We start from the raw sequence: 13,188 nt of genomic DNA on the forward strand, positions 1-13,188 counted from the left end.
ATCTGACCCAGAGAGGAGAGACATGGTGATTGCCCCACTTCCCTCTTCTTCCCAGCATTCTGTTCTGTCTACTCCACCCACCTAAGGGCTGGCCTGTCAAATGGCCAAGGCTGTTACTTTATTAACCAATGAAATCAACACAAAACAGAAGCCCCTCTCACATCACTGGTGTCAGATCCCATGTAAAGTGGGACATGATAGCATATAACCTTAGTGCTCCAGCAGTTAGATGGAAGATCAAGGCAGAGTCCTTGGAAATTTGCAGGTCAGCAAGCCTGTAGTATGAAACAGCGAACAAGAGACTGTCTCAGACAAGGTGGATGGTGAGGACTAACATCTAAGGTAGTCCTTTGACCTCCGTTTGTGTTCTATGGCACAAACACATGAACACACACAGACATGCACAACCCCCCCAAACATAAACAAGATGAAGTAATATTTGATAGAGTGTGGGTACGTATCCCAATTTTCTAACTTGTATGTGTGGAGCTGGGAGTTGATTAGAGGTGGTGTGTTCTGTTGACTCTTGCTGCCTTGAAGACAATCCCTGTTCCCACCTCAGAAAATTCCCAAGGATGTGAGCTGGAGCCACTGGAGGCAGGCCTTGCTTATCTCCCTACTTTCAGAGATTACTGTGTGTCTGATGTCTTAAGTCAGTTGTTTCTTAGGTATTGTGGAGAGGAGGGTAGCTGGTTGGATGACTGTTCAGAGATGGTACTTGGTGGAAAGTGAAATCTGCTAGCTGTTTTCCATCTGCTCTCAAAGCTGAGCAGCATAATTCTCAGAAAGCTGCATGCACACTCATGCCTTCTGACATTTCTGCTCCTCTGTGTCTCTTCCTTCAAGAACCTCTTTGTCCTTTAGCTTGGGCCCACTATGACACTCACTCATCCCTTACCTCTAGGGATATTTATGTAGCCTTTAGAATTTAATTATTGAGCTGGAAAGATGGTTCGTTGGTTAAGCTGCTTTTCCAGAGATCCTTAGTACAGTTCCCAGTAACCACGTGGCAGCTCACAACTGTCTATTATGGAATCTGATACCCTCTTCTGGTGTATATGCATACATGTAGTCAAAGCACCATTATACATAAAATATACCCTTTTTTTTTAAGAATTCAGTTTTGGGGAAACAATCTTTCAGCCCCAAAGAATACCTCTTACCGTCACTTCTCGTGAAAATAAAATAGATAAGCTTGACAGGAAATGACTGTGCGCTGGCATAGTTCCCCTTCCTTAGACAGCAGCTCGTGTGAAATAACATAAGAGAATAAGGCATTGATCCTGCTTCCTGAGCTAATAATAAGGCCTTTGCCCCTCTGTCCCACATACATTTAAGATAAGGGAGTTAGACATCCCTCACTGAAGACAGCTGCTAACGGCCTCAGTGGCAGAGAGAAGCTGCGTCCCTCTGAGCTTCCTGCCTGCTACTAGTCAGTTGAGGCAACTCAGGCAAAGCAGTACTAAGTTCTTTTGAAAAGGTTATAGTAATTACACATAAGTTACACGTGCTTGTTTGTGCACATACTGTGTAGGTGTTGGACCCCAACATAGACGCTGGTCCTCTTATCACAGTCAGGGAAGCGTGGTGGGTCTTCTCATGTCAGCATTACATTGGAACGTGCTGAGTAAATTAAAGGAAGCTTCGTCTCACAGGTTGTCATAAGTATCCAGAAATCCTACTAAGTAAGAATGCAAAGCATGTCCCCCCCCCCCCGCATCCCACTCCCCCACTTTGGAGCATCGGTAGCTGCTCCACAGAGAAACAGAAATGTCCCTTTTGTAATTGGCCCCATATAGACATAGCCTTTCCCATTAGGAGTGTCTCCTGTCAGAGGTAAATTTTTAAAAAGTGATGAACCTGTGCTGGGTGGTGGTTGCGCACGCCTTTAATCCAGCACTCAGGAGGTAGAGGCAGTTGCATCTCTGAGTTCAAGGCCATACTGCAGCCTAGTCTACAGAGCAAGTTCTAGGACGGTCCAAAGCTACACAGAGAAACCTTGTCTCAAAACAAAAAAAAAAAGGTTGAACCTGAGAATGGAGAGATGGCTTAGTTGGTAAAGCACTTGACTTGCAAGCATGAGAACCCATCTAAAATTTAAATGATGCTATGACATATGCCTGTGATCCCACCAATGGCCAGATGAAAAGATAGAGGCAAGCAGATCTGTGACACTCCCCTGTGAGCTAACCTACTCTACTTGGTAAAGTTCCAGTGAGACTCTCAAACAAAATGAATGTGTCTAAGGAATGACTTTGTGTGTGCATAAAAAATTTTTTTCTTTTATAGTGGTGAACCTGTGCTATAATCACACAAGATCCATAGTATAAGGACAGCTCCTGGTATACATTCTGAAATTTGGAGGGACCAGACAAGTGTACAGTGACATGTCTACCATGTATTAGTATCAGAAAGATTATTTATATTTTACTAGAGATCCTCTGTGCTCTAATTATCCCTCAGGTCTTGGCAGCTGCTATATTTTGTTGTTGTTTTGTTTTTTACTGTTTCTATAATTAACACCTTCATAGCAGATTTAATGATACCAAAGCAAAATCCTTGAGAGAGATAGTTTGGGACTAGGTCAGAGTATTGGTGATGGAATTGTGTTTCTGACCTTCTCGAGGTCACCATTACATCCTTACACAATATTTGTTAAGGGTTAAGTTGGTTGTCTTCCTCAGTTCTTTACCTTATTTTTTGTGATAGGGTCTCTCGTTGACCCTGGAGCTGATAGGCTACACTGGTGGTTAGAAAGCCCTAGGAATCCTGTTTTTACTCCCCAGTCTGGGAATGCCCACGTGTGCCATCCTTCCCAGGCCTTTTACATCTATCCGTCCGTCCGTCCGTCCGTCCACCCATCCATAAGTGAGGTTCTGGGGGATTGAACTTTATGCTTTCCCAACTGAACTATCTCCCACCCAAGAGCTTTTTTCTTGGGTCTTTTTCTGTTTACTCATAATGTGTGACTTTTATAGGAAACTCTGATAGACAAAGGAAATAGTACACAAGTCTTAAGACTCCTACTGCCCTGTATGTCTGCTCTTCACAGTCTAGAACTGTTGTAGAGAAAGGCTTAGAGTGGTTCAGTCTGTCTTTGGGACTGGACTACACCACTCCTAGAAAGTTGATGTTGCAACAAGAGCGAGCGAGGCTCTGGGTCTGAACTATTTCATAGCCTTGGTTCAGGCACTCCTTTGGTCTTGTTTTTCTCAAAATATTTAACTGAACTTTTTTGTTTTTGAGACAGGGTCTTTCTGTGTAGCCTTGACTGCCGTGGAACTTGCTCTGTACACCAGGCTGTCCTTGAACTGAGTTCTGCCTGCCTCTGCTTCTTAAAAATAATGTTTCATGTATGGGTGTTTTGCCTAAATATGTATAGACAGAGACCAGAAGAGGGAGGGCTTCAGATCCTTGGAAATAGAGTCAAAGGCTGTTGTAAGCCACTATGTGGGTGCCGGGAACAAAACCCAGGTCCTTTGGAAGAACAGCCAGTGCTCTTAACTATCGAACAATATCTTCCTCAGCAGGTTCTTACATTTAAGCCTAAAAACTAGGGACTACTCTTTCTTTTGTCTTAGGTCCTACTTCAAGGTCTGCCCAGAGGAGCCCAGGCCAGGAAGAGATTGTTTCTGGTTATCAGTTATCTTTCATGGTTCACAGTTCTTGCTGGACTAAATAAAGCTTTTTGCTAGAGCCAGGTTCGTTCCCCCCTCCCCCCACCCTAACCCCATCCCCTTCACCTCCCTACCCCCATCCCCCCACACCCAGTTCATTGGCTCTGCCCTTAGGTAAGCTACAGAGCCTTGGTGTTTCCTTATTTCTGTTAAAGCAGTCTCATAAGCAGAATGGAAAGGCTTGCTCATGTCCAGAGAAAGGATTCTGAGAATCTTGGCGTTTCTTTCCCTAACTTCAGGCCCAGTTGGGTGATTCCTGTGACTGAGCTTGAGCTAGCAGTGGGCATATGTGTGGAAGCTGATCTCCTCGTTATTGATTCATAGACTTGTTCGTTAGTTGCTCGTTAGTTCTTCTATCAAGTGGTATTCTGGTAAAAGAGTAAGCTAAATGTAGTCTTAAGGTGCCACCTCCTGTTTCTCTACAGACTTAGAAAATGGGTGGTCCTGTTTTCCTCCGTGTCCTTCACCCAGTCTTCAGGCAGAGTGAGGGCCCTTCCCAGGACATCCGCCTGGACTCCTGTTCAGGACAGCAGCCTCCACCCTGTTTCCTATTTGGTTAAAGTCTAGAAGTCTGGCGATTGTGATAACGCTTTCAGTTCATCTCGTTTCCTCAGTCTACGGCCAGGGCTGACATTGTTTTTCAGGTTGGGATTTTTATCAGGGTTTTTACCCCTATAAACACATGCACAGGAGAATTCTTTTATAATGGATCTTTGAACCCTTATTGCGTTGCATATCAGTTCTAGTTCCACAACTAGTTCCCTCCAGCCCGGAGTTGCATTGTGAGAGCCTCAGGAGCTCAGGGCCAGCTATCCCAGCTAACTGATCCTGGCTTCCGGAGAGACCATGCAGGGATGTTATTGAAAAGGGAGCTGTAGATGTCTGCCGCAGATGTCTACTTCTCTGTTCTCACGGTGCTCGCTCTGTTCTCTGTTGCTGGGATTCCCCTTTCATTGTGTTTGCCTGACCTTTAGGAAAGCAGTCTAGTAAAAGGAACGTGGTGTGGGTTTTGTCTAGTTTGCCTCTTGAGCAAATTACCTCACTTTCTGCCAGAGGTTCTTCTTTAAAATGGGGTGTGCTGTGAAGACACGAGCTTCAGCAGCGGGCTGAATGCTAGCGTGTTTCAATTCCCCTAGTTATCCAGGTTATTTGCTACTTTCTCAGGATGACTGGCAACTCAAGAGCTAGCCTGTGCTCAGGTTCCTGGTTTTGTTGTTTGTTTGTTTTTGATAAAACAGTACTAGAGTGCTGGAGAAAGCTGTCCTCTTTTTCTTTCCCTATGGTACGGAGAGAATTTTCCTCTCTAGACGAATGCTCATTTACCTGCCATGGAGAGCAGCAGTGTAGTCTTATCCAGCCAAGAGAGCAGGGTTGGAAGATGCTGTGTACTTGTTACATGTGTACTGTGACAAAACTGGGGACCACTTCCTCTTGCACTGGAGGCCCTTACAGGGCAAAGGAAACCACATTACCAATTGAGAAAGTCCATGGTACTCTAATTCCAGAACAGGGTAATAGCTGTGCCTCAGAGTGAGGTAACAGACTATATGGCTTCAGGCCAACTGCATAGCTGCCCATTGAGGCCACAGGAAATCCTCCAGAGATAACATAGTTCTCCAGGCTAGAACCCAACCCCTAACACTGGCGCTGCTGTGAGGATGGGACCTGCGCTGCTGCTATTTGAACTGTTTTATGTCGTTTCTCTTGGTCACTCATGTTAAAACTGTACTTTTTTTTTACAGGGATGCTTGAAGATGGAAAGAAATTTGATTCCTCTCGGGACAGAAACAAGCCTTTTAAGTTTATGCTAGGCAAGCAGGAGGTGATCCGAGGCTGGGAAGAAGGGGTAGCCCAGGTAGGCTCTCGTGTGCCTTGTTTCCTGGCATCTGCCTAACACACACATGTAACTCTCTGAGAGGGTCATTCTTGCTTTCTTTGCAAAGGTTTATTACTGAATGAGGAATGTTTGCCTGCATGTATACATACATATATATTACATCTGTGTCTTGTACTCTCAGAAGTCAGAAGAGGATATTGGGTTCCCTGGAACTAGAATTAGAGATGGTTGTGAGCTGCCATGTGGGTGTTGGGAACTGAACCCAGGTAGGTCCTCTGCAAGAGCAGCTTGTGCTCTTACTGTTGAGCCATCTCTCCAGGCCCATGGGGTTTCTTGTATAGTTTAGCACATTTTATTGCCTTTACTGCACAAAATGGCCTGGAGTTTACTTTCTTCATACCTGAACATGAGCAGACCCATACAGCTGAATGCTCTCTGCGGGGCATGGGTGCTATAGTTTAGTTAACCAAAACCCTAATGAAGGCCAGTTGAGTCTTTCCCAGTATTTTGTAAAGCAATACGGCATACCTGTCTTGCAGTCTTCATCTTAACATGTGTGCAGGTATTACTTACTGAAGGGCAAGTTCTAGAAAGTAGGCTCAGTTACAGCCTTTGTAGGGTTAATTATTCATCAGGTGGTGAAGGTGTCATCAGTCTTTAGGTCATTTGTGTATAACAGAGAAGGGGTGGAGGGAAAAAGGGACGGGGTGGAGGAGGCAGATGGCCCCTCTCCATTTCTTGATGCTGGTTTGGCTCAATGTTTCCAGGTACAAGGTCCTGCTACAGATGGAATTTCGGAAGATTCCATTTTCGTCTAAGAGTATCATGGCCACGTTTCCATGTTGTATCTTAAGCCCACTGGGATCTTTCTGATGACTAATCCATTGTATGGGAATGTGTATGAGGTCATTATCCTTTGTCATGGGCATATATGGGTTAGAATATCCTAGAAAGTAATATTGTTGAGATAATCCTTTTAAAGATATCTTCTGTTAATTAGTATAAATATATATTTTTACAAATAATAGCATATTATATGTTACGTTGCCTTGTTTCCCATAAAAATCAATCTTTTTTTAAGTCTCTCACTATAAGAATGTACGTATAAATGTGGTAGTGAACACCTATAATCTTAACTTAGGGCAACAGTATTATTGTTATTTTGAAGTCATCTTATACTACACTAGGTTACAGAGTGAGATCCTGCCCCTATCCACCATAAAAAGATTAAATATAGTACAGAATGGTAGACTGTCCTCAGAGTCGAATCTGTGCTGTTTTTGTTTAAGCTTTTTTTTTTTTTTAAATCCAAGTACAGTCAGCCTTCTGTGTACAGAGTTGCCACATCCTTGGATTAAATGAAAAAGTTGCATCTGTATAAACACATGCCTTTCCCACCTTTTTTTTTAAAAAATTTATTTATTTATTATGTATACAATATTCTATCTGCGTGTATTCCTGTAGGCCAGAAGAAGGCACCAACCTCATTACAGATGGTTGTGAGCCACCATGTGGTTGTCAGGAATTGAACTCAGGACCTTTGGAAGAACAGGCAATGCTCTTAACCACTAGCCATCTCTCCAGCCCCTTTCCTCCTTTCTTAATTGTCCAAATAACATAGCATGAGAACTATTTGTATAACAAAAGGAAGTCCTAAAATGTCAAGGGAGGTTTTTAATTGCCATTGGGTCCCATCTAGTGTTAACTGCCAGCCTCCCAAGTTTTTCACAGTATGGGTGCTGGATGGGCAGCTGTAGTCACTTGAGTGTCTTGGTCAACACTGTTCATGCCAGGGACACCCAGGAACCAGCTTGGCTTGTGGAAGGATTGGGAGTTTGTCCATCTGAGTTTAATCCTTGTTTTTTTTCTCACAGATGAGTGTGGGTCAGAGAGCCAAACTGACAATCTCCCCAGATTATGCCTATGGAGCCACTGGGCACCCAGGCATCATCCCACCACATGCCACTCTGGTCTTCGACGTGGAGCTTCTAAAACTGGAATGACAGAAGTGGCTTCCTCCCTTAGCTCCTTGCACATGGGTAAGAATACTTAACTGCTGCTCTGTTGTTAGGCCCAGTGTTTGGTAGAAGTGAGGACAGAAAAGACTATAGAGCCCCTCTCCCCTCTCTGGGACAGCCCATCTTTGTAAAAGCTGGCCATTCTAAGAACAGGATGGCATGTGTTGCTGAGGAGCTTGTGGGGATGGCAGCTGTTTATATGTAGCTCTTTGAATTAAGTTCCTAGTGCTAGAATTTTAGACATTTAGAAGTAAAATTCTTTCTGGCCTTGTTCTGTTCTGTTCTTCTAGAAGCCAGTAAGAAAAACACTTTTGTAGGAGTAGCGTTAGCTTGAACAGCCTCAAGGAAGCAACTTTGAGATCAGGCAGTCAGTCCTAGGGAGAGACCTTAGGGTCCCAAGTTGTTTTCCTGTCCCCTTTTTCATTAATTAGAACATTAAACTCAGCATACTAGTAGGATCTCTTTACACATGAATGTCACCCTTCCAGCTGACCTAGACTTTCCTGTTTGTTCTACCCCTAGAACCCAGAGGCCACAGCCAGGGACTGAGTGAGGATGCTTTTTGGAACCTCATTGTGTTGTCAGCAGCATCGGGAGTGGGAGGGGCAGCCTCCTTCTGTTTTTAGCAAGCTAAACTTAATGTTAGGTTACCAGGAGAAAAGCCATATGAACCACTCATGGCAAGTCGACACAAGAAAGTTACTTGCCGGGAAACTGAGTCAATTCATCAGCTTTTTCCAGCTTTAAGAAGTTGCCTGGTTCAAGACCTCTCAGCTGCTCAGGACGGGACTTGACATGATAGATAATATTGTGACTGTCCACGCATAGAACAATGAGTTACTGGAACTCACAGATTTTCTGTCCCCCAACAGATCTGCCATGGAGGGATCTGGTACCTCCAGACGGGTGCACATGAATCCATGTGGAGCTTTTCCTGATGCCCACCACTCTTTGTATAGACACCTACCCGACTGAATGTGTTCCGTCACTCGGCTTTGCTTCGGACACCTCCATGTCCTCTTCCTTCTCTGTATGTGTGTTGACCTAAACTATATGCCATAAACCTCAAGTTATTTTGTTTTGGGGTGAAGATTCAATTTCAGTCTTTCAGATCTAGGTTTCCAATGAAGTATATTGTCAAGTATTAACAGCACAAGCGATGGGTTAACTTTAGAATAGGAATTGGTGTTGGGGGTGGGATTTGCAAGAATTTTTATTTTATTTTATTTTAATTTTTTGGATGAAAAATTTATCTATTATATATTAAGACATTCTTGCTGCTGTGCTGCAAAGCCATAGCAGATTTGAGATGCTGTTGAGGGCTGGATTTTTCTCCAGTGCGGGAAGTCCTGTTAAATTGAAAGCCCTACCCAAACTGAAGTGGGAAGGGAGGGAGCGAGCCTTTGACAGCCCTCCCACCTTCTGAAACCGTCTGCCTTGTAAAGCAGGTCCCTTTACTGCTGTGTTAGACACTACAGTCCCTGTCCCTGGGTTGGCAGGGACCTTTGAAGCCTTCTTTGTGACCTGGCTTAATTTGTTTTTCATCCTATGGTTTTTCTAATGGATTTTCAGGACTTTTGTAATCTTGTAACTATCCAAGCTCCACTTCCTAAATTTTAAGAACTTTAATGGAAAGTTTAAATTGAAGGTGCTGTTTGTAGACTCACCACCCAATGGACGCCCAGTCGTCACTACAAATCCTTGAGTGTTCTCTAAGAAGATGATGCTGGTCATCACAGCTTCAGCATCTCCTGGGTTCTGATGCTTGGCTCTCTCTGCTAATCTCGGCTTCCTGGCTTTTCCTCCCTCAGTTCCTTCTCACCCTCTGCTGTCCTGTGTAGTGATTTGGTGAGAGAAAGTACGCTTTTGTCCCTTGCCCTCTGCACCACATATGCGTTTCAAGTTTTATTATTGCAATAAAAGTGCTTTATGCTGGCTTTTCTCAGCTCTGTGTCATGGTGGTTGCTTGCATGGTGCCTCATGCCCCTTTTAGCACAGATTGGTAGGTATGTAGGGTCCAGGGTTATATCTTGACAGCCAGCATAGCCCTTGGCTGTGTTGGTGGGTGGGTGGGAATGGTAGGCTAACTCAAAAGACCTGCCTGGGACTTGCTAGGGCAGTCATGGGTCCTGCCCTCCTGTCTCTCACAGCCTTTAACTGTCACAGAGAAGTAGAGGATCCAACCTGCTTTCAGCAGAGTCGAGCTGGAGTTTTATAAACAATTGTGTGAATGAATATGGAGAGGATGTAGGAATTTAAATGTGTGTCCTTCATGAGATAGCGTGGAAAGACTGCCTTGTTTTTTTTCTGTCCTATCCTCTCCGTTCCCCTTCCTCCATCCTGTAGGTGCCAGTAATGTTTCTCTTACTGAGAATTAACGCTGATCACCAAGATGCCCCATAATATCCTGACACATCCTTTATAATTGCTCTGGAGTTGGACGTAGTGACAGACACCTTTAATCCCAGCACTCAGAAGGCAGAGGCAGGTGGATCTCTGAGTTCTGGGCTAACCTGGTCTACATATTGAGACCCTGTATCTTTAAAAAAAGAAAAGAAAGTGCTCGCTTCAGCAGCACATATACTAAAATTGGAACGATACAGAGAAGATTGGCCCCCGTGGAAGGATGACACTCAAATTCACGCGTTAAAACAAAAAAAAAAAGGAAAAGAAAAAAATTGTTCTGCTTAGTCATTTTAAATACAGAGGTTGTCAAACATTGGAATAATGGTTGGTTTTCTATTTTTTTAGCATTCTTGTGGAGGTCAAAGGACCACTTACAAAAGCCAGTTTTCCTGCCATCTGGGTCATGGGGATGCAGCTCCTTCACCTGTCTTGCTAGTCTGAATAATGGTTTTTAAAAATACTTTCCTTAAATTATCTTAATTTAGATTTCTAGAGTAATAGCCTAGAGTTACATTTTAGTTTTTCTCAAAAGTTATTTTATCAGATTTGTCAAAATGATAGTTTTGGTGACTGCCTATTTATTTATAAACTGTTGATGTTGGATATATACCTTCTTCTCTGTTACATTTCACTTCAGTTCCCCTAATAAATATAGAGGGCAGTATTTTGTTTACATTTTTGTGTCCCATCAAGATCACTATCGTCCCAGAGTGTCATGCCATTTCCCACTCAGGTCCTACCGTCCCCCAGAAAATTTTTTTTAACTGTATGTGTGCGAGTGTGTACAGAATGTATGCAGATGTCCTGGAAGCCAGAGGAGGGTCTTGGATCCCATAGATTATAGTGACAGGTTGGTTAAAAGTACTAACTACTCTTCCAGAGGACCCCAGGTTGATTCCCAGCACCAATGTGGTGGCACACATCTGTCTATAACTCCAATTCTGGCCATCCCAGTGTCCTCCTCTGGCCTACATAGGGACCAGGCACCAAGTGGTGTATAGACATGCATAGATAAAACACCTAAAGATTTTTAAAAAAGTGCTAAAATTAAAGTACCAAAGGTAGCACTCCTGTCTTCTGCCCAGAGTGTGTGATGAGATCATCCAAGTTGCTTGGATTCCAGATGTGTGCCCTGGGCAGATGGGTATTGTACTCATCAAAGGCTGGGTTTGCCATAACTGAGCTACGTCGTGCACCACTGTGGTTTTTGGAAAGGTAGAAGAGCATGCTGATGATATATGTGGCTGATACAGGGTCAGATCTGCCTAGTGGTGGACACTCTTCCTATTTTAGCATCAATTTCTAATACTCAAAGCCAATGCTCGTCCAAGGTTTATTATGGAAAGTAAATCTGGTTAATTGCAGAGTGTCCTGTAATTATTATGCCAGTCCTGTGACCCAGTGCATGCTGGGTATAAGGAGTGAATGCCGCCTGAGATAGGGCAGTGCCGTTGCAGGCTTTTAACATCCAGTGAAGGGAGCCAGCAGGTGAGTAAATGGTGGCAGATGCCAGGAGAGCAGCAAAGCGCAGGGAGTGGCTACTGGAACAGCAAGAATGAAGGCCCTAAAGGCTGGTGGCGGCAGTGAGACTTATGTGCTCCTAGCTGTCCTCGAATTTGCTCTGTAGATCAGGCAGGTCTCGAACTCAAGAAATCCACCTGCCCCTGTCTCCTGAGTGCTGAGATTAAAGGGTGTGGCATGCCTGGCAGAAGTTTCTTTGAATGGTACTGAAGTAGAGTGTTTTCAGCATCTCACCCAAAATAATGGGCTTCATTGGAATGTCAGCATTCTGATGGACAGATCTGAACTGAGGGGACTAGAATAAACCCTACGGCCTATATGATATGCTTATGAATTACACAAAATAATTCTAACTTCCTTACAGGACTGGAAACATCTATGGTGGGTTCTCCAGAGTGGGATTGTCACACAGCTGTGGTGACACTTGATTGTCTGTGTTCTTGAGGGACTAATGATCAGTGAAACCCAGGAATCAAGGTGGCAACTGTTGACCCAGGACCTAATGAAAACCCGTCTTTTCCTAGGGTGCCTTTGAGAGACTCTGCAGAAGTATTCTTATTCTGTCCTGGAGGAATTATCTCCAGGACAGATTACTTTCTTACTCTACTCCTGAGATTATAAGAAAATTATAAAAATTATCATTGATGCCCAGGACCATCTGCTATATACAAGTTCTGCTTTGTGCAGCTGGAATCTAGAGAGGAAGAGGGAGTACAGAGAGCCCACAGCTGGGGAGAGAGAACAGGGGTGTGAGGACTCACTGAGATCTGCCAGCTCCTCCACTAGGAGAAATAAGCTGACAAATGCTATGTCAGATTGGTCACCAGAAAAGAAATGACCCAGATAACCCTCTAAGACCTCTTGCCCTCAGTGTGACAAAACGGGACACTGAAGGGCTTACTGCTCCCAAAGACTGATGGACTTGTGGACCAGATCCAAATGTTGTCTCTAAAATGAGAAAACCTTTGGCCCCAGTTGGCCTTTGACATTGATCATATCCAATATTACAGAGCTTTGGGTAAATCTTGCAGCACCCAGTAGGACCAGTACTTTTCTCCTTGTTACTGGGGCTTTCTATTCTATTTTTAACTCGTATTCTAGACAATTGCTCTCCAACTCTTGGATTATGGGCATCAGCAAGACTCCAGTGGCCAAATGATTCCTTCTACCTTAATGCTTTCTGGAATATTGTATTCTTTCCTAACACTTCTGGTAATGACTGGATCTCTTTCACCTTAATTGGACAGAGACTTAGTGGCAAAAAATGGAGGTCCCAAATATCTTCAGCTCCCCACAGAATTCTCAATAACAGCTTTCAATATCTCTCCCAAAGGGACGGGTCCTTACAGCCCCGTATGGGCTACCGACAGTCCAGGTAGGGCAGTACCTAGATACAATACAATTAAAGGATTCTCATGCTTTTCTTGACTATAAATAAATTTTGTTCTAGTTTGAAGCCAATACAAGAAACCAGAAGAGTCAAGTGAAAGGAAAATTAAATGAAGAATAAAGTGGAGATGAAAGCACAGCTTAAATAATAAAGAACATGCAGAAATTAATGAATAGAAGACTGAATACACAAAATCAATTGAGTTTGTTCTTTGAAAGAAAGAAAATGGGGCTGGAGAGATGGCTCAGTGGTTAAGAGCACTGCCTGCTCTTCCAAGGTCCTGAGTTCAATTTCCAGCAACCACATGGTGGCTCACAACCATCAGTAATGAGATCTGGT

The 13,188-nt window shown here is 43.7% G+C and overlaps 1 protein-coding gene and 1 non-coding gene across 4 annotated transcripts in view; both read left to right on the forward strand.

The window, feature by feature from the left end:
- Positions 1–9,477, forward strand: part of Fkbp1a (FK506 binding protein 1A) — a 21,317-nt gene extending 11,840 nt beyond the window's left edge. The window contains exons 3-5 of one of the 3 annotated variants that reach the window (XM_005363166.3): positions 5,420–5,532; positions 7,389–7,553; positions 8,405–9,477. In XM_005363166.3, coding sequence (XP_005363223.1) covers positions 5,420–5,532; positions 7,389–7,517 — 242 coding nt within the window. In that variant the 3' untranslated portion in view covers positions 7,518–7,553; positions 8,405–9,477. The other 2 variants (XM_013352248.2, XM_013352249.2) reach the window with 2 other exon arrangements.
- Positions 9,478–10,091: 614 nt separating this feature from the next.
- LOC113457851 lies at positions 10,092–10,193 on the forward strand. Its single transcript, XR_003378339.1, has one exon. It is a non-coding gene; the product is annotated as a U6 spliceosomal RNA (small nuclear RNA).
- Positions 10,194–13,188: the final 2,995 nt, after the last annotated feature.

Source organism: Microtus ochrogaster, linkage group LG8 (genome assembly GCF_000317375.1).
Source record: "Microtus ochrogaster isolate Prairie Vole_2 linkage group LG8, MicOch1.0, whole genome shotgun sequence".
NCBI classification, from domain to species: Eukaryota; Metazoa; Chordata; class Mammalia; order Rodentia; family Cricetidae; genus Microtus; species Microtus ochrogaster.